The sequence below is a fragment of the Centrocercus urophasianus genome, unplaced genomic scaffold (genome assembly GCF_019232065.1).
Source record: "Centrocercus urophasianus isolate 14NV4802_14NV808 unplaced genomic scaffold, USGS_Curo_1.0 seq_25, whole genome shotgun sequence".
Taxonomy (NCBI): domain Eukaryota; kingdom Metazoa; phylum Chordata; class Aves; order Galliformes; family Phasianidae; genus Centrocercus; species Centrocercus urophasianus.
In genome coordinates this window covers 16,500,239-16,520,919 of record NW_024884811.1, presented here as the reverse complement: position 1 = coordinate 16,520,919, position 20,681 = coordinate 16,500,239, and the positions used below count along the sequence as shown (strand labels likewise).

At 41.6% G+C, this 20,681-nt stretch overlaps 1 protein-coding gene across 4 annotated transcripts in view; it reads left to right on the top strand.

The window, feature by feature from the left end:
- Positions 1 to 318: 318 nt before the first annotated feature.
- RAI14 (retinoic acid induced 14) overlaps positions 319 to 20,681 on the top strand; it is a 96,615-nt gene continuing 76,252 nt past the window's right edge. For 3 of the 4 annotated variants that reach the window (XM_042825628.1, XM_042825627.1, XM_042825625.1), the window contains exons 1-2: positions 319 to 374; positions 10,479 to 10,577. In XM_042825628.1, coding sequence (XP_042681562.1) covers positions 10,542 to 10,577 — 36 coding nt within the window. In that variant the 5' untranslated portion in view covers positions 319 to 374; positions 10,479 to 10,541. Of the gene's footprint in view, positions 375 to 572; positions 601 to 10,478; positions 10,578 to 20,681 lie in introns of those variants that run through there. The other variant, XM_042825626.1, reaches the window with a different exon arrangement.

The following is a 20,681-nucleotide window of genomic DNA, read 5'->3' as shown; positions in this document are numbered from 1 at the left end:
TTGTCTTCCCTCTAGTGCATCCTAGGGCTTTGAGAAAGAGGAATCCGAGACGCTGAGAAGCGCGGGACGGAAACCCCCTCGCCCCTCTCCTCTGCGTAACGGTCGTTGGGACGCGAGTGACGGGCGGGTAGGCGCGGTGTCACGTGACCCGCCCCCCGCGAGCACGGGGCTGCAGACCCCGGTTGAGGAGGGGGCAGACAGTCCCCCGCCGGGGGACCGGTGCCCCGCGGTCACGTGACCGTGGAATGATGTCACGCCCCCCGCCCTATCCGCGTGGAGCCGCTGAGTGTCCCGGGGCGCGCGGCGGCGCTGCTCCGCCCTTCATAGCGGCGGCGGCGGCGGCGGCGACCGGAGGGGGACGGCTGCTGCCTGGGGTGAGCGAGGCTCGGCGCGGCGCGGCGCGAGGGGGAGGCGGCGCGCGCTGTGAATAGGGGCTTTGTGCGCGGCGCCCACCTGCCCCCGCCCGGCGCTGGTAGTGGTGGCGGCCGCTGCGGCGGTGGGTGTACGCGGGGAGCAGCTCCTCCGCGTGGAGCAACAGGAGGAAAGTTCTTCCTTCTTGCCGCGGCCGGAGAGCCCGGAGAGGGGAGCAGGGAGCAGCCCGTGAGTCTTGGTTGTTCCCTTGTGTTTATTTTATGTGGTTTTATTTCCACGGGGGGCTCGGGAAGGCTGACAGCCGCCGGCGGGGGCGGGCAGCGCGGGTCCCTCATCGATCCCGCCGGCTCCGTGACAGCGCGGCCCGGCCGCGCCTCCTTCCCCGCTCTTCCGAGGGGAGCGAGGACCTTCCGGCGGCCCCGGGACCGAACCGGCGGCGTCGGGCGGTGCTGCTTTCCTGGCGATCTGGGCGGCAGCTCGGCGGCTGTCGGACAGGGGTCCCGTCGCCGTGAATGACCGCCCCCCCAACCCCGCGGCCGCAGCGAAGCTTGGAGGGGAACCGAGGGTTTTTTTTGTCGCTGCTCCGAAATACAATCGAGAAAATCCCTAATCGCATCAAGATCAGCCAGAAACCTTCTCTCCCAACTTCTCACGGAGCTCTCGGAAGGGCTGGCTTTCTCTTGCACGGCGAGAAGAGCCTTCCGCAGTCCACTTGTCACGATCTGGAGTTTCCTTACGGCTGTGAGAAGTCTGCTTCAGTTTCTGCTCTGCTGGCACTGCGGGGTCGGAGCGAATTCTTGTCAGTGTTTCTGTAGTGAGTGCGCCTATCGCAGAGCTGACATAGAACGCTTGTGGTCTGCTTAGAGCTGCTGCTGTGCGCGCCGAAAGGCGGCCTTTTCTTTTTGCTTTTTGTATCCCAGTAGGTTTCAGATTAGTGTTTGAATTTTATTATTATTATTATTATCATTATTATTATTATTATTTTAAAGCCCAGATGTGCAAATTTGTCATCTTATATAGGCCTCCTGGATTAACTAGGAGTAGATGACTTCGGTAAATATCTGTCAGTGACCTGCTTGGCTCTTGTCTCGGGACACTCATGGAAAGCTGTCAATGAGATTTTATTTACTAATAGAAGAATTGCGTAAGAGCTGTGTGAACCAGAGTGAAAGAGCTGGATATTAGCTCAGGGTTCCCTTGAGTTCAGGCCAAGCTCAGTGTCAGTAAGTCACTGTGCAGTAGCAGGCATCCGTCTGTCCAGTCTCTAAAAATATGGGCACTGTGCTCTTCTCTTTCCTCTTCCAAGAGTGCATCTGCTAGTAAAGCAATAAAACCTCCTTCCCTCTCCTTCTCCAAACCAAGAAACTGCACACTGATGGGAGAAGAGACCGTGGAGGGAGGCTGCTGCTCTCGCAAATGATGCAGGCATTTCATGGTAGAGTTTACTCACTTGCCCCCATCTCTTATTTTTTTTTCTTTTGTATGCTCCCCACTATGTTGCTTTTCTTTTTTCTCTCACTGGTCAGAAGTTCATACCTCTTTCAAGTGAGAAGTAGTGGCAGGAGGCCACAAAAACTAACTTCTTATGTGAGATGCTAGCAGTTTCTAAATTCTACTGCAACAGTACCCTGATCACATTCCTTTTGAGAGCTGATTGTGGACTGGTTATTTTTGCATAGGGCTAATACTTGAAACAGCTGTAGAGGAAAGCCAAGCAAAACTAGAATAAATCAATTTTAGGCTCTGTGCCTTGCTTAGTGGTAAAGATGGTAAACTACTGAAAATTCCAGGCAGCTTTTATTAACTGGATGTTGAACGGGAACGTAGTGATCCATAACATCTTCTAAGTGTACAGATCTGAATAACTGGCTCTCCTGCTGTCTGTATACTTCCTGCATGTCTGAGAAGCCTAGTCCCTTTGCATGCTCCTTGGAGTTGCTGTCTAGGTGCCTGTGAGTGCATAAATACTGGTGGTAACTCTGCGTGTGGGGTAACTTAGAGATTGTTTTGGAGTTGTCAGACCTTGCTGAGCGTTGCCTAATACTATGGTTTTAACCTGTAGAGGAGATAGGGCAAATAGCTGTGATTCAGGGAATATATTGAAGGTTATCGCTGTCAGACTGCCAGAAATAAATGAAAGTCTATTGGTAAACTGTGGAAGTAGTGGAATATCTCCACTTACACTTAAGATTAAAAGTTAATCATAGTACCTGCGGAGGACTGTCAGAGCTGAAGTACGTAGCAGTGAAAGAAGGCATCTTTCTCTTGTGTTCGGATCCATAACGCTGTGGCCAGTAACACCCTGAGATGATGGTAGTGGTCACAGAATCCATGAGTCATAGAGGTGAGAAGGGACCTCTGGGTCCACGTGGCCTGACCTGTGCTTAAAAAGGGACACTCAGGTGCACTCAGCAGGGTGCGTAGGGCCATACCCAGGAAGCTTCTGCAGATCTCCAAAGGGGGTGCTCCACAACCTCTCCAGACAATCTGTGCCAGTGCTCTGTCACTTGCACAGTACGGGAATGCTTCCTGATCAGAAAGAACCTTATGTGTTCCAGCTTGTGTCCATTGTCTCTTGTCTTGGAATTGGGCACTACTGAAAAGAGTCTGGTTCTGTCTTCTTTGCATCCTCCCTTCAGATGTTAATAGGTGTTGATAAGAACTTCCCTGAATCTCCTCCAGGCTGAACAGTCCCAGCTTGCTCAGCCTTGCAGGAGGGGTACTTCAGCCTCCTCATTGTCTTGGTGGCCCCACGTTTCGTGTGATTGCTTCATTAGGGCAGTGTTGGCAGCCTAATGATTAGTGCATTTGTCTGGAACATCTTAGATGTCCACTCAAGGCCTTCTTCTATAGAGCAGATGAGTGTTGTAGTAACATAAACGTATTTTTGAAAGCTGTCTTAGTCTCTTTTTTATTTTGTACCTTCAAAATATAAGATATGTGACTTTTTCTGTTGGTTTTTGTTTTTTTTTCACCTGAATCTATAGAGTATTGGTAAAGATAAGAGCCAAGTTTGTCCAGTCATTACAAAGAGAAAACTTCTTTGCAAGTCTTTCTATGACTGTAGGAAGTTGATGTTCCAGTTTCTTTCCCCATAACTGCTGAGGCTCAGGAAGCTACTGGGAGCTATTGCTGGTGGGCATGCAGAAACAGTGCCTTGCATTTGAACTACCAGAGGCACTGGGATGCCTTGAGGTGTCTGTGGGAAATTTGGCACTCAAATGCTTTCTTAGAACCTGGTATACAAGGTCTTGTCTGAATTCCCACCAGGGTATCTTTAAGATCCCTCTAGATGTTCATAGGTCTCTGAAGCATGGGAAAAGTATCCTACATGTTGCTCCTTCTCCACAGTCTGTCCAGTACCTAGTGTTAGTACTGAACATGATTTTCAACAGTCTAAATAAAATCAGATAAAATTGATTCCATTATCACTAAGATGTGGATGCTGATCTTGCTGAAGTTCTACTCGTTTATATGACTGATGTCTTCCAGGGTAGAAGAAATCTCAGTTTCTAATACCTTTTATGAAGTGTGGATGTGCTTAATTTTTGGTTTCTAAACACATCCAATTCCCTTTCATTTTCAGATAATGTTTAAAAATGTAATGCACTTTGATCAGCTAAAATGTTTTCCCTCCCAAGAACTTGGAAGGTGAATAGAGTAGTTGTGTTATTAGCACCATCTCTGAAAGTATTTCTAGACTAGAGAGGTTTTCAGTGGAGTATTCTTTCAAGGCTTTTCAGCAGTGTAAGGGCTTAGTTAATGGGAGCGGAGTTGGCAGGTGTTTTTGGTAATCTGAATCAGTGTTCTTCTTAGCTCCTGCCCTAGTACAAGGCTGTTCTGTGTTAGGCTATTTCAGAGTACTTGTCTATAAATTGATGCAGTTGTTTCTTTTCACACTGAAGATTGCATCTCAACAAGTTCTCACGTTTGTTGATTCTGAAGTGCAGTTCGTTGAATAATGCAGAATATTAGGAAGTATAAACAATCTCTGGTTGTTATCTTCTTGGATTTCTCATTTAAATAACTGATGTTTGCAAAGTGGAACTCTGCATCTTTTTTTCTCTATTTCAGTTTGTATGCTTCAATTCCTGTCTAGTCCTGTTGGACTGAATATTGAACATGGGAAAAGCTTTCAGATCTGCAGTGCATCTTATGTATGATGAACCAAAGGAATATGGTCTCAAAATGGGGTGACACATGGTGTGGGGGAACTTTTTAGTTTGGGAATGTGGAAATTCAAAGCAGAGAAAGGTAGTGGTGTGTCCTAGTTTATGCAGTAAGTCTTGCCTCGCTGTGAGCTCACTGTTGACAGATACTTTAAGACAAAGGAACTGGAGTAAGAACGGTGTAAAGCTGTAGCACAATGATTTGAATGACAGATGTGCTTGGACTTCACTTGAGATACAGTTCTGCCTGAGTTCTGTCCAGTATGTCAAATGAACAAGTCAGAGCTGTGTCACATTTTGAGTTTTCTCTAATCTTCTCTATAATTAACAATGTATAAGGCCTTGTTCGTGTAAACTTTCCCCTAGGAGAAAACACAGTTTAACAAATTGCACATATCCTGGATGGACAGTTGGGTATTGGTTTGTATTAGTTGTGTAATGTCCACAGAGACTGGTATGACTTTAGCTGCAGCCTTTAAAAAATGAAGTAAAATATTTCAGATTTTGAACGTAGAGGATGTGTAAGAGTAGAAAGCTGAGGCAAAGCATTCTGAAGAAAAGAGATAACTACATTTGTTAGTGATGCAGTATCTGTAGAGTTCTTAACTTCTGGGCTCAAATGCTTAAATTTGTACAGTTCAGCACATCCTTGCCAGTGATTTGTGAGCAGATTGAGGGATTGTACTAAGTTACCCAAGGCTCCCGCTATCTCTGATGTCTGATTCTGTTCTGCATGGGATTAACGGTCTATAAATCACTCCCATTTTTGTGTTGTATTTGGGCTTCTCAGTGCATTTTTTTAGTGTGTTTTCATTGATAAGTAATAGCAGATTAACCAAGCCAAGAATTATTTGTCTTTATAGGTGACATTAAATTCCATTTGTTTTTTCCTATGAAAGGAAGAATGAGATAGATTACTCAAAATGGAAAAACTGAGTTGTGTTGATGAAGACTGCGGAAATTTTCCTGTAGCTTTTGATCTGATTGTGTATGCTTCTCTGCTTTGGGATGAGAGGTAAAGGAATGTGCTCAGCTGGATGGTAATTAGATGGTAGTCATAGATGGAGTGCTAAGTGGATTTTAAAAATTTATTTAGTTTTAGGACACCATGGATTTACTTGTGTTCACATGCAAACAACTGGAGAGTCTAGGTAGCTGCTCATGCCTTCAGGTGTTCCAGCGGCTTTGGAGAAGCTTGTGTTTTGACATGTTCTTGGTACAGGTTTGTATGTCAAGGGAGCTCAGGCATGTGATGTATTTGACAAGTAGGTACTGAAGATGGGCAGTGGCAGAAATGCTAGAGTTGAGGATGCTTCTGGCAGCCCTGAAGAGCTGACTGCTTCAAAGGTTTGTTCTCCTGGGTCACAGCAGGGATTGTGCAGAAAGATAATGATTATTCAGAGAACAAACGATGTTGTTTTGCTGTAGTTGAAGTGACTTCTGAGACATCTTATTTTCTCTTTTGAGAGTTGTTACATTCACACAAAGGAGATGTAAATACATAGCATGTTGGTACTTTTCTAGATGTTTTTTTTTTTGTATGTATCGTTTTACCTGAGTGTTGCCAGATCTTGCTTGGAATCTCTAGTCTGTAGCCACATAAACTGGAAAAAAAAATCTGGAATTTTTGGGAGTGAATCAGGAAATCGGCTGACATTATAAACAATGCTTTGCTGCAAGAGAACATTTTGAGATGGAAGCTTACCAGTGTGTTCTGAAAGAGATGCATGTCCTTTAACACTTAAAAATAATTAAATTCAGCATGCACTAATCATTAAAGGGTAGCAGTCATTGCCATGAACAGTGTGCACTGCATATCCCTAAGGCTGTTTTACTGTTACATCGCTGAATATTTGGCCTTTCAGTGTGTTGACTAGCGTCCATATCGTGTAGAAGACCTTGCTCAGATTTTGCAGCAAAGTGATGAAAGGAAAAAAACCAACAATGTCAATACAGTTGTTTATTGTGGTTTGCCAAAATCTTACTGTAAATCAGTGTGGAAGATTATCTTAGTCTGATTCCTACATTTGAACTTGAAGATGGTGCTGTATATTAAAACAATGAAATTATTGAGGCTGAATACTACTGCATTAATATCTCTTATTTTTTCACTAGATAGGTTTGCCATCAACCTAAGGATGTTTTCTGTGACTTGTGCTCCTGAGAACTGTTTCCCGTTATTAAGCCAAAGGAAGATGAGATAGAAGATATTTAATTTTAGAGATAATGGTTGACAGCATGTGATCAGCGTTAGCTGTAGAGAGTCTCTGGAGTTAAGCAGTTCTGTACTGTTAACTTGCTGCAGCTACAAAATGACAGCATTTATTACCACAGTTATTTTGAAAAGGGAGAAATGCCACAATAGGTAAAACTTGCTTCTTGTTAATAGCTGTGATTCATTGCAGAAATAGTTTTGAAGTGTCTTGATTCTCCCTAGTGCATTTCTAGTTGTCGTTTCCTGTCTTGTAAAAAAGGAGTTTATTAACGGTGCTGCCTTTATTCCCCCTCTGGCAAATGAGCAGTTGTCATAAAGCTCTGCTGAATCAGGATGCTGACCTCTTTTTGCATCAATTCCAATAATTACACCCTTTGAGAGGTGACTTCCTCCTTCAAGCAGTGCCAAGAAAAGACAGCCATCACTGCTTTGTGGGTTTTTATCTCTACAGCTGAAGGGTTGTGATACAAAAGCTGTAATCATAATGTTTGTGTTTAACTATCTTTTACAGAAAATAAATACAGATGTAACATGCTCTGAACTCAGAAATATGGTTTTTTTGTGTGTGCTTTTCCATGCTTCTATAATTACTCTGTGGATTTCATTTTCAAATTCAGTGTATAGAGTGCACTCACAGAAGAAGTGAAGTAACTTGTGAGGAAAAAATAAGTTGGCTTCTGATGGTATCACAACTCACCTAATTTCTTCCTATTTCAAGATGGGGGGGAAAACAGCATTCCAGGAGTGCTTGCAAAGCTTGTTAATTGGACTGCTACAGGTTTCTCTCAGAAAGAATTCAGCTTTGCGTCTATAAGGAGTTACCATCTCTCTTATCACCCTGAAGTTGAGTACTTCACTTCCATGGAAGCTATAACAAATATTCTGTTCATAGGAGAAAGAAGTGGTGAGGGGGTGAGAAGGGGAAAGACAGCTTATAGCAGACAGTCATCTGACAATATGCATGTGATAAGAGATCTGTTATTGATTCCCAGTGCAAAGTGTTTGGTTCTATTTTATTAAATGGTGTAATTAATCTTAATTTAATTTTTTTTTTTTTTTTTATTTTTTAAGGCAGTTAAGTTTAACTTTTAAAAAGACCTTGTAAGTGTGAGTTTTGTTGGATATTGCCTGATGTTTCTCGGCTTTTGAAGTCCCTCTCAATCTTCTTTCCCCTAAAGATATTCCGCTGTATATTTAAAGAAGGCCAGCTAACTAATGTCATTTGTCTTGTCTGTACTGTGCTATTTCCAGTCTTTGTGATGCCCATAATCCTTGGTGGTACTAGAGAATGAGTTAAGAAATTATTGGGCTCTTGCTGGGGTTCAGGCGCATTTCCAGTACGAGTCATGACAGCTGTTTTATAGTTTCACACTTCCTTCAAAATTTGAATAGGTGTAGCAGATTTGTTCAGCCCAGGAAAAAGCTAAGGAATAGTCAATCCAGGGTTTGAAAAGCTCTGACAAATTTTTTGCTGCTCTTTTCCATCATAAAGAATTAGACAAAATGCTGCTATTTAATTTTCCTTATTCTCATACCTTGAGATGAAAAGCAAGAGCTCACAGTAATACACTTTCATATACATGGAAGCAGTTAGGAATCTAAAGGTACTTTAGAATGATTATTTAATTAGACTCAGAGTCATATAATTAGAGTTAATAATGTTTTAACAGCCTACAGAATTACTCCATCAAAATTACCTGTTGAGGTCTGTGTTCTGTGGGAAACCTATTTGTGTATATGTAGTACGTGGGATTTTTTGTTTGGTAGTTTCTTGTTGTTGTTGTTGTTTTTTTAAGAAATGTGCTTGTGTGTGTCTTAAATGGCTGTCAATTAAATACGAGGTTGAGCTAAATTACATGTTTACTTAGTGTTAATTCTTCTTCCTGAATGGTTCTCAGTGCTGTGCTTTGTGGAAGTGTTTTCATGTACTTTACCAAGAGTGAACAATGAAGTTTCATTTTAAAACCTCTCATAGTTAAGGGAGCATGTAGAATGTAGCAGCATGTTTTCATAACAGTAAGGGACTTTCTCTTATGAAATAACTGGAATTCACTTTCCTTATCAAACTGCAATTAAAGGTTTCTGAAGAAGGATGCAAAACACCAGTGACCCACCATGACCTATTAGAATTTGTGCTGTAGTCCTCTTTTTTAGTTATTTATCAGTTAGACTCATAATACTTTTCTCTTTTTTTCTTTTTTTTCTCGAAGGTGGAGGGAGGAAGTTTGTACAGCTGAACACCCTTTACTTTAAACTCTTCCTTCAGCAAAATTTCTGTACAGCTGCTAACCTTTGTAGATGAGATAGACAAATTGGCTCTTCCAGTGAGCATACTGTGAAACTAGGAAGCCGGGACATTTTTTGTATAGATGTCCTTTTCTTGTCCTGAAGTATATTTCTCTTCCATAAAGTTTTTCTACTGTGGTCTAGGAATAAACACATTGCCCTGCTACTTTGTGTCTCTCACCGTTCACATTTACCTTGGATTGTTACATATTACAGTTTCCCAGGAGCTGGGGAAGTTCAGGATAGACATTAGGTTCTTCTCCAAGAGAGTGGTCAGGTGCTGGATTGGGCTGCCTGGGGCAGTGGTTGAATCACTGTACCTGGCAGTGTTCGTAGAACATTTAGATGTGGTACTAAGTGTCATTGTTTAGTGGGATGCACTGTGGTAGGTGGACAGTTGGACTGAATGATCTTGGAGGTCTTTTCCAACCTTGGTTATTCTGTGATTCCTTAGAAAAATTTGCTCTAGTATAGATTCCTTGCTTCCCTATAAAATCTTGCGGCTTATCTGTAATAATGTTGGTTTTATGTGTTTGCTTAACTGCTGCTTTTTTTCATTTGAAAGGGATAGAGGAAAAACTTGGCTTGCTTGTGAAAGTGCATCCTCAAATTGAAAACAGTTGTGATTTCTCAAATGCAAAATTGCACAGAATTTCAGAATTGTAGGAGTTGGGAGGGACCTCAGGATATCATCTGGTCCAGCCCCTGCTAAAGCAGGCCTTGTAGAGTACACTGCACAGAAGAGCATCTAGGTAGGGTTTGAATATTTTCAGAAAAGGAGGCTCTGCAGCCTCTCTGGATGTCTGTTCTCTGGATTCCTCGTGGTGAAGAAGTTTTTCTTACATGCACGTAGGGTTTATTACAGGAGGAGCATAAAAGTATTCTTCCGGTGATTAATCCTCTTCTTGCTTAAATGGTTCCATCTGTTATATTGTGTTGAGCTGTACTAGGATGTGTGATGCATGGTTTACATGTTAGTTTTGAATTAGTGGTTAAATGTGTACACGTAGTACTTCTAGCTATTACAGTATAGTTGTAGGATAGTGAAACTTCAGTTGAATGCCTCAACATCCATCTTTCTGCTTTTACCATTTTACAAATGGCTGTCTAGATGTTAATATTAAAATAGACTGTGAGCAGAGAGGTGCTACGTGTACGAACATGTCAGATCTGCTTGTAGCAAGAGGTAGCTAGTATTATGTGACACACATTTGAGTTTTTGCTGAAGGCTCCACCTGTTTTTCTGTGGTCAGATTTAGGCTTGCTTTTAAGTTTGGAAATACGAAACATGTCTCTTAGCGGGTTGTTAATCTTTGTTAGAGCTTGAGGGCTAAGCCTTTGAAGGGTAATATATGTGTGTAAATTCAGATTTGTCTGCCTGTGAGCTGAACGATATCAAGTTGGAATCTTTTTTTTTTTTTTTTTTTTCCCCTTAGATATTGAAGAAGAAAAAAACAAAACAAACTTCTCAAAGGTTTCGAAGACTGAATGTAACCAGGATGAAGAGCTTAAAAGCAAAGTTCAGGAAGAGTGACGTAAGTATTTCTACTGAGTTTGATTGCTGGTTTCCATGCTGGAAACAAGTTCTTCACTCCCACCTTGATAAGGTTGCAAGTTAATGAATTACAGAGAGGAGCAACTTTTTCCAAGCACAAAGGCATGAGCTGAGTATTGTACATATTAGGCTGTTTTGAAATACAGCTCTATGCTGTGTAAAGTATTTCACTACCTTATTTCCTTCTTAGAATAACCAAATCAAGCATATATGCATGGGGCCTGCAAAATTTCTCTTAGATTGTGCTCATTTGCAGATTGGAACTTTTCCCAGGTGCAGGATTAAACCTAGTTATGAGGACTTTACTGCCCAATTGTATTTCAGTCTGAGTATAAAACCATTCTTATCAGTTTGATGTTTGAGCATGTAACAAAAGGTCTCCTTATCCTGTGGCAGGTTTTTTTTTGTCAGCAAGAGTACAAGAATCAGCTGTGCAATTAGGGCAAGATGGGGTTTATCAATCCCAGTGTGACAGGAAGAGTGGATGCAAGACTTGATCAGTGAGGACAGCAAACATAAATGTGAAACAGTAGTGGGCACATCACATGTTGTATATTGTTAAATGATAGTATCAGTAGTGACCAAAGCTTGAAGTTGAACCGTGTGATCCTTTGGGTCAGTGAGACTGCTATTGTTCAGTTCTGTCCTTGTCTTCCTCCTGCTACTCTTTCCAACACCTTGCTGTATACTCAGGTTGATGCTCATGTAACAGTGCAGTGTGCAGCCAATGAAATAAATGATTTTCAAGATCTTACATAGAATTTGTAACAAATATTCGTGAAGAATGTGATGTTTTATCTTTCAGAGCAGCAGATAAGTTGTGGAAGGAAAGGATGTATTGTTTCGTTTTGTGGTTTTTTTTGTTTTTTTTTTTTTTTTCCATATTACCACAGAATTCTAGAGCAGCTGTGTACGGCAATGATTCATAAGGTTTAAAAGTGGAGCTTTAGGGAGATTGGTATTTAGGAAAATCACCACACACTGAAGTCAGGAGCAGTCCAAGCTGTTCTTTGGTGCAAAGGTGGTCTTGTAGTGCTCTGTTCCAGTGATCTCTCTGTTCTAGTGATCTCAGCTCAGCTTGTAATGCCCTTCAGTAGCTATGAAGAAGAAACAGGTGCTGTTGCAGTGTGATATGTAGATATGATTACCACTTACCAAGTCACTGAGCTGCAAGTTAGTATTTGTTGCTGGCAGCTGTTGTACTGGCATCCTAATTGTAGCACTGTTGGATAATCTACTCCTTCAGATAAGCAAGAGTTCTTCCTAAAAGGACCAACTTTGTAGCCAAGCTTAATATGTCAACTAATCTTTGGGAGCAGGGCAAAACACTTAACTTTCAGGCACCTTTTACCTCTGCTGGTGACCAAGCCAACTCAGATGGTGGTGCAGCATCTTGTGCTGCTTTGCAGCAAATGAACACGTCACGAGTCTTTGGTGTCTCATCTAACTGAATATGCCTCTCAGTCTACAGTCGATTATTTGGTGGTCAAAAGTTGTTGCCATTGTGATGAGTAGCAGCAATCAGTGTTTCAGTTCACCTAACAGTAGTTATAACTTCCTTTAAGCATCTGCTTGAGTAATGAGAGAAGTCCCTTTGCTAATGTAGGGACATACTTGGTATTATGGAAATTAGGTGTGCCTGTGTGTTAGGATGACTTCATTCACACTTTTATGCTGGTTGGCTGCACTGCTGCTCTAAAGCAAAGGCTAAGTGACATGCATATTATGCAACTAGGTCTTGCTGTAGCTGGTCTACCCACTGTTATTCAACTGTTTCTCTTACTCCTTACTCACCTGGCCTTGTCTCTTTAATCCCCACCTTTTCCCCCAACACCAGGGGAGGTCTCAAAGTAATTGCTGTTTTGGTACTACTTCTCTCTACCATCGTGAGACAAAGTTGCAAAGTTGACCACAAAAGATTTTTCAGATACCTAATGGTTAGATAGGTAGCTCTAAGAGCACAGCAGTATAAACTCAAGAGGGTCTGATTTTCTCTGTGTTGAAGCCAAACCTTAAGGGCATAATTCAAAGCAGTCAATTGGGGCTGTTGTGTGTTTTGTGCATGATAACCAAGGAAAATTATCCTTCTTTTTATTTCCATATGCTTCTCATAGTTATAATTAAGGAAGAGGAGGAGGTAGTTCTAATAGGAATTATTCTTATTTGTATCTCAATTTATAAAATGTGGTAAATGCTTTCAGGATAAGAGGAAAGTCAGCAGGGATAGAGGGGCTCTTTCTCATTCTGGAAGAAGTCTTTAATGTCTTAATAGTTAGAACTGGAAATGTCTTGGCAGAGGGAATGGTACCTTTCCTTTTAGCCTCGCTTGTTTGCATTAAATAAATAGGAAGAAGGGGAGGAGTAGGAATAAGTCTTCAAGGTATGTGTGGGAGACAGGGGTTAGTCAAACAATTCTCCAGCTGATAACATAAAACTGTATTCTAAAATGAAGATTGAGTAGGCAAATTCAGTGATGCATTAAAATTCTCTAGGCTGTTTTGAAGTGAGTGAATTGAAAATGGGCATACCTGCTGGTATTCATGCATGTATTAGCTGTCTCCCTGCTGCAGAGCTTTGTTATGTGCTGTGTCTACACCATTCTTGAAGCTTTAGAAGAGCCAGCCCTGCTCCCTCTTCTATTGTCTCTGCCCATCTGGTTTTAAGGATACCTGACTCTCAATGAGAGACTCAGTAAGTCAGTTCAGGATCATAAAGTGATGGAAAATTACTTTGTGGAGTTGGTTTTAGCTGATCTAGCTGTTTAACTGCCTGTTGTGTCTCACTGTAGGCCAGCCTTGAGAGGAATGGTGAAATTGGGGAGGAGCAGCAGTACTTCTCTTTCTGCAGCTGTTTTCATGGCTTAGCTGTGTTGTCAGATCACACCTTCAGATTTCTGGCATGAAAAGCTCTGGGCTGGGCATGCTAGCAGTGGAGTTACAGAAACATGCAAATATATAGTGCTGGAAATTCTGAAATTTATCAAAATTGGTATAGTTGACATCTGAAGGAGGGGAGCAAGGCTAATCTTCTGGCTTTGTGATTCATGTTTTTGCTACTCAGCTTCCCTGTACCTTACCTGATTCACTATCTCTCTGTGTGTAGGCAGCTCTGTTAACCAGGGAGTCTTTTCTTTCCTTGACACATTTAGCTGCAGTAAAATCCTTCCTAGGGATGACTGTTGCCATGTGAATATGTGTATTTGAAGTGGAGCAGTGAGATAAATCTCTGTGCTCTGTCATAAATGAATTTTTTGAAGTATGATATATCATTACAGAAGAATGTATGTAGTCTAAAAATCTGAACAGGATACCTAATTGGAGTAAATACTGAGACTAGAAAGTAAGTAATGAATACTTGAAATATCTGTAGACAAAATGATAGAAATTGCACTTGCATCTTGATGAAGAATAAGGCTATTTTTCTGTCCAAGGACCTATATTTTTTCCTCTGTTTCTTCGCTTGTTTGCTCCTGATTGTCAAACTAAAATCTACTGTTGGTAGCATCTAAAAGCAGACTGAATTGTTGCAAGACGCCTATTATATGTAACACTTAGAAAAAGTGGTGTGATATGAGCAGGAGCTATCACTTGAGAACTTACATTTATTTACAGACTATCAGTAGAATTTTGTCTGGAGGAGTAGGCTGTCTGTAGGAATATCACACATTGGAGAATACTTGTCTCTAAGGATTAAGACTGAAGTTCTTCAGTGTTTCTGCTCAGAGAAGTAGAATGTGAAATAATCCAATTAAATCTAGTGCTACCCATCTGATTGGTCCTCATAATTGTATTTAACATTTGTGATTTTAACATCTTAAGTAATAATAGTTTGTGGCCTGACTTCAAAAACAACTAGAATCTGCAAAAGGCAGATGAGGGTCAAGTAGATTTTCAAATGTACAAACATATCAAACCTGTCTAAACATGTTTTGTCTGTTTCTTAAATATGACAAGATACTCATCTACATTTTTAGACACTTAAATACATTTAAGTATCTACTTTGACACTAAGATATTGTAGGAACCGAAGTGATTTCCTTAAGTGATTTATTCTTAACTGTGTTCATAAGCCCTCAAGGAAAAAAAAAGTGTGAAATTTGATTGGGGCTGGATTGATTTCACTCCTAACCTATATACGTAGGAAAACAACTGAAAAGTTTTAGGACCGTATTCTGGGAATACTGAAGACCATCAGGAACCGATTTCTTTCAATTTGACAGCTGACTAATTTTCTACTTATTGCTAGGCTGTTGACTGAGCAAGAGGAAAATTAGAATTGGTATGTATTTCTGAATGCTTTTAATAGTGAAGAATTAAATCATCAGAATTTCTTGAAATTTTAAAAATTGACTGTGAGATTGAGCACAAAAATTAGCTATTGTCAGAAGCAGAGGCAAGAGAGGCTGGGATTTCCCAGTGCTAATTGCCAGCTCAAACTTCTGGCATTTCCCTAAATGCCTATTTGTTGTGCTATCTAGTGTTGGGAGGAAAAGTTTTCTTATGGAAATTTCTTCTTTTTGACCTCTAGTGTAGTGATTTTTCCATAAATCTCAAAATGATGAGGCAGTTAGGTGCATTGCTGTGTAAAATCTCCAAGTCTTAACCTAGAGGTTATGCTAATTAAGGCTTGGCACTTTTTTAATGCTTAATGTTTTAACTAGTAGATTCCTATTCAACAATTTTTGAGGTATAAAATGCTTTCTGGGGGTCTGGAACTGAAAGATTACAGTAATACATTCCACTGAAATCATTGTGTTCCCATGTGCTCTGGAGTGAGTGTGTGGGAGAACAAAATTTGGGTGGGGAAACTTTAAATGAGATTCTGCTCTATTATTTTTAAACAGTTCTTACATTCTTTTACCCTCTGAGCACTACAAGTATCCTAAAAAGGAAGATGAGATTGTTGAGAACTGCAGTATCCACCCTGTGAACATGTGCTACCTCCAGTTGAGGTAATTGTGACTTAAAAAAAAAAAAAAAAAAAAAAAAAAAGAAGGCATGCAGAATTCTCTCTGACTAAAAAATGGAATAGTAGTCCTTTCTGATCATTCTTCCCAGCTGTTTAGAAAATAAACTTCTGAAACTTGCTTTTGCAAGTGTAGAGCCTTGTATCTGAGCAAGAACAACCCCGGGTAAGAGTATAGCTTGGGATCTGACCTGTTGGAGAGCTGCATGGAGGAAAGGGACTTGGGAGTCCCGGTGGACAGGAGGATGACCACAAGCCAGCACTGTGCCCTCCTTGCCAAGAAGGCCAATGGCATCCTGGGGTGTATTAGAAGGGGAGTAGTTAGTACATCAACAGAGGTTCTCCTCCCCCTCTACTCTGCCTTGGTGAGACTGCATCCGGAATACTGCATTGAGTTCGGGGCCTCTCAGTTCAAGTTCAAGAAGAAAAAAGATTGTTTGAGAGAGTCCAGTGCAGAGCTACAAAGATGATTAAGGGAGTTGAGCATCTCCCTTATGAGGAGAGGCTGAGGGAGCTGGGTCTCTTTAGCTTGGAGAGGAGGACACTAAGGGGTCATCGCATTAATGTTTATAAATACATATGTAAAGATTGAGTGTCAGGAGGATGGAACCAGACTCTTCTCAGTGACATCCAATGGTAGGGCAGGGGACAGTAGAAGCAAGCTGGAGGTTCCACATCAATATGAAAAAAACTTCTTCCATAGTAAGGTAACAGAGCACCAGAACAGGTTGCCCAGGGAGGTTGTGGGGTCTCCTTCTCTGGAGACACTCAAAACCTGTGTGACCTGATCTAGTTGTTCTGGCTCTGGCAGGGGGATTGAACGACATGATCTTTCGAGGTCCCTTCCAATCCCTGACATTTTGTATTCTGTGATTTGTCTAGGTGTCCTGGGAGTCCACTATACAGTATGTAGGTTGAGCCTTAATTTGGGGGTTGTATAGGAAATTCTCAACCACCTCCTCTTGGAAAGAGAAGTTTTGTCCTTCTGTCTCTCTTGTAGTGACTCCTGCTTTTGTGTTTCTCTGTGTGGAGTTAACAGCTCAACCCTCCACCACATTTTCAGCTTGGGAACTGTTTGTCTTCATGTCTTCTGTTCTGGACAGCATACAGTTCTGCACTAGAGAGCCTGCTCTCCCAAAGACAGCTTAAGTGTTTGTGCAGAAAAGAATTCAAATGCACTTGAGTCCTTCTGTATACAGAGTAAAACATGCTCTCTGTTGCATTAGGCTCAATATGAACATCTTACCATCATGTAGTGTCTTTTGACTGGGACAGAAAGAAAAGGGAATAGGTCAAGTGAGAGCTGTATTGTGTGTTAGAAATTATGGTAGAACATGATTTGGAGTTGGCTAGCTTTGAATAAAAAGTTATTCCAGATTACAGTCTGGAGTGTAGTAGAAAATGTTTTAGTTGGGTTCCCAGATGAGCTTTTTCAGTCCATAGCAAAATGTCTCATCAGTTACAAATTCGTAATTGCTTTGGTTCTGTTCCTTTGTCTGTTAAGTATTCATTGTTCACTCAGGTTGGGCTGATCATGTACAGTTGCAATCCTGATCACCTAGCCTCATGATGTTTTTGTATGGCAAATACCACTGATAAATCCACTTTAGCTCTGGGGCTAAAGGAGTATCAGATCAAATCTGCAGGACTGGCGTCACCCATCTGCTTTTCATTTCTCTGTCCTGTTGGTAGTTCTTTTTATTTCTCTGTCCTGTTGGTAGTGCATCATGCTCATCTGCGCTCTGCTTTCCACAACTGTGTTATGTATCATAATTTCTTCTGAAGTAAATGACATACATTTTCTTCACTGCTTTCCTTTTGACTTTCACCTCCACCCATGCTTGTGCCCCAGGTTGTGGAAAAAAAATCTCCCATTATTTTTGGCCCTGGAGTCATATTCTTAGCAGCACTTAGTGACATGGTGCTAGTGATTCTCCTGTAAAAATAGCAAGGGCAAAGTGTCTCCTTTCCCAGGCTACGTCTGGATCTATTGAGTCTACCTGGATCTCTCGATTTCATTTCAGGTTTCTCCCTCCTTCTCTCTCTCCTGTTTAGAGCTGGAGCAAGGGATAGAGGCTTTGAGAAAAGAAATGTTGATTGGTCTCCAATACTGATCTGCCCTGCTCATCTGGGCAGTGCATGACCAGCTAAATGCTTTGCAGCTGTGTTCTGCTCATTTCAGGATGACTGGAATAGCCATTAAAAAGAGCATGTATAAAACCTTTGTGGAAATGAAGTGAAAAATTCCCATTTAAAAAAAAAAAAAAAAAAAAAAAAAAAAAAAAAAAAAAAAAAAAAAAAGGTTTCAATGGAGTAGCAATATGCAACATTGTGTTAGAATGTGAAACTAGCCAGTTTAATTGACATTTCATTACGAACTCAAGTACCCAAACTGAGCACCATCAAGTGAGGGTGGTTAGGAAGAAGAAAGGCAAATTGTCTTTTTAAAATGTTTTTAATTTATTGCAGCAAGGAATTTTTGCTGTGTAGAGACATGTCTTTTGTGTCACTTTAAAAAGAGCACAAAAGTTCAAAGGCTTCAGCTTGGAGGAGTTGCAAAAAAGCAATTGTTCTTTTTTTTATTATTATTTCATTTGTTTATTTTACACAACATTGAAGTATTAAGTAAAATAAAAATAGGAATTAGCTGTCTCTATGTTCTTACTGAGGTAAACTACATATATACTCTTCTTTTTTGTCATTACTTGTACCTAATCTGATTTAACAACAAAAAATCTGCCCAGCTTTCAGTTAAAACACGTGTAAAACGATTTAATGAGTGGTCTAGTCTTCATGTCTAAGTGTTGTCTCGTGTCTTACTATGAATAAAAACATCTGTTGTGAGTAGGCACTGCAGGATTAACTAAAAGCTAAACCTCCCATACATCCTACTCTACTGAAGACTTTTGAGGCTTTTCATCCCATGCTGATATTTTAAGAGCATACAACAAATATCATAATTTTCATCAAACCAAAGTAGGTGTACTGTTAACTTTTGTTATCACAGCTTTCAAGCCCTGTTCTTCAAAATGTTGTTCTCTTTGCTTGTTGTCAAATACTAAGCTGAGTCCACCATTAGCTGCATGTTAAGCCCATTTCTGTTTCCTTTCTTGACAAGGTTTTGCATCTCAAGTTTCAAGCCATGCCTATCATAAACATGCATGAAGCCTAAGTGTAGAGGAGAGTGAGGGCATTAATGGCCATTCTTCCCAGGAAATAACGTGATCAAGGACAGTTGGGCCTTTTTTGTTTCAAGGTTTAGATACTTCGAACAGCTGTGAGGAGGAGTTTTCTGTGGTCTGAAAGCAAATTTATTATGTGTGGTGAGGTTGATGGCTGATGTTTGTGCTTCACTTTGTTGGCTGAGGTGATTTAAAAACTTCAGAGCTATGCAGAGAGAGACACAAAGCTGGGGTGAAAGTAAGGCTTGTGGAAAGTTGTATTTTTGGTAGTGAGAAAATGCTCTGATATGACAGCACTTGTCTTATTGTTATGACAGTATATGTATACTATAACTCAGTGGTGAAAGTGTGTTATGAACAGCTACTTCAGTTTTGTAACCAGATGACCTTTCTTAATGAGCTTTTAAAGCACTACAGACTCTTGAATATTTCACTTAATTATGAATTGATGCAGAGCTAATAATTTACGGTCATTCATAGTTGGGTGTAATTTGCTTATGTAAATATTCAAAACCTGTCCTGGTAAGATTTCAAGCAACTGGTTCAATTGGCCCTCTTTGAGCAGGGACGGCTGTCTTCCAAACTTGGCCATTTTCACAGAATCGCAGAATCACCAAGGTTGGGAAAGACCTAAAAGATCATCCAGTCCAACCACCCACCTATCACCAATAGTTCTCACTAGACCATGTCCCTCAACACAAAATCCAAACGTTCCTTGAGCACATCCGAAGTCAGTGACTGCACCACCTCCCAGAGCAGCCCATTCCACTACCTGACCACTCATTCAAACAAGTAGTATTTCCAGCCTAAATCTCCCCTGGAGCAGCTTGAAGCCATTCCCTCCAGTCCTATCACCAGTTACACGAGAGAAGAGCCCGACCCCCAGCTTACTACAACCTCCCTTCAGGTAGTGATGGAGAGCAGTAAGGTCTCCCCTGAGCCTCCTCTTCTCCATGCTGAACATTCCCAGCTCCTTCAGCCACTCCTCGTAAGCCCTGTGCTCCAGACCCCTCACCAGCTTTGTTGGCCTCCTTTGAACCCACTCCAGGGCCTCAATGTCTTTCTTGCAGCGAAGGGCCCAAAACTGGACACAGTACTGGAGATGCTGAGTAAAGGGGGACAATCACTTCCCTGTTCCTGCTGGCAACACCGTTCCTGATGCAAGCCAGGATGCCATTGGCCTTCTTGGCCACCTGGGCACATTGCTGGCTCCTGTTCAGCCCAGCATCAATCGATAGCCCCAGGTCCATTTCCTCTATACAGTTTTCCAGCCGCTCTGCCCCAAGCCTGCAGTGTTGCCTGGGGTTGTTGTGGTCAAAGTGCAGGACCTGGCATTTGGCCTTGCTGAACCTCATCCTGTTGGCTTCAGCCCAGCAATCCAGCCTGTCCAGATCCCTCTGCAGGACCTCACTACCCCCAGGCTGATTGACACTTCCTGCAACTTGGTGTCATCCGCATGCTTACTGAAGGCGCACTCAGTGCCGTCATCCAGGTCATCAATAAAGGTGTTGAAGAGGACTGACCCCTAGGGAATGCCATCGGTGATCAGTCTCTGGCTGGATTTAACTCCATTCCCCACTCTCTGGGCCTGGCCCTCCAGCCAGTGATTCTTTGTGAAGATTAGTGTCTAAAAACAACGTATTGGAAGATTGCAATGCTCATAAAATATACAAAGAGTAATCTTAAAAGAGGTGCTTTATTCTAAATTGTTCTCAGATGCCTTAGAAAGAAACTTGAGGATTAGCCCAAGGATGTCCAACCTATGGGCTGCAGGCTGCATGCAGCCCATCTGCTGCCCTGCACCACCACAGTGGCAGCTCTTCCCTGGCTGTGTCCCTATTGCTCAGCAATAACCAACTGTCAGTTTGTGATCAGTGCTGACTGGGCTGGAACCAGGGCATGAGGAGGGTGCAACTCAGCGCTGATTCTGCCTCTCG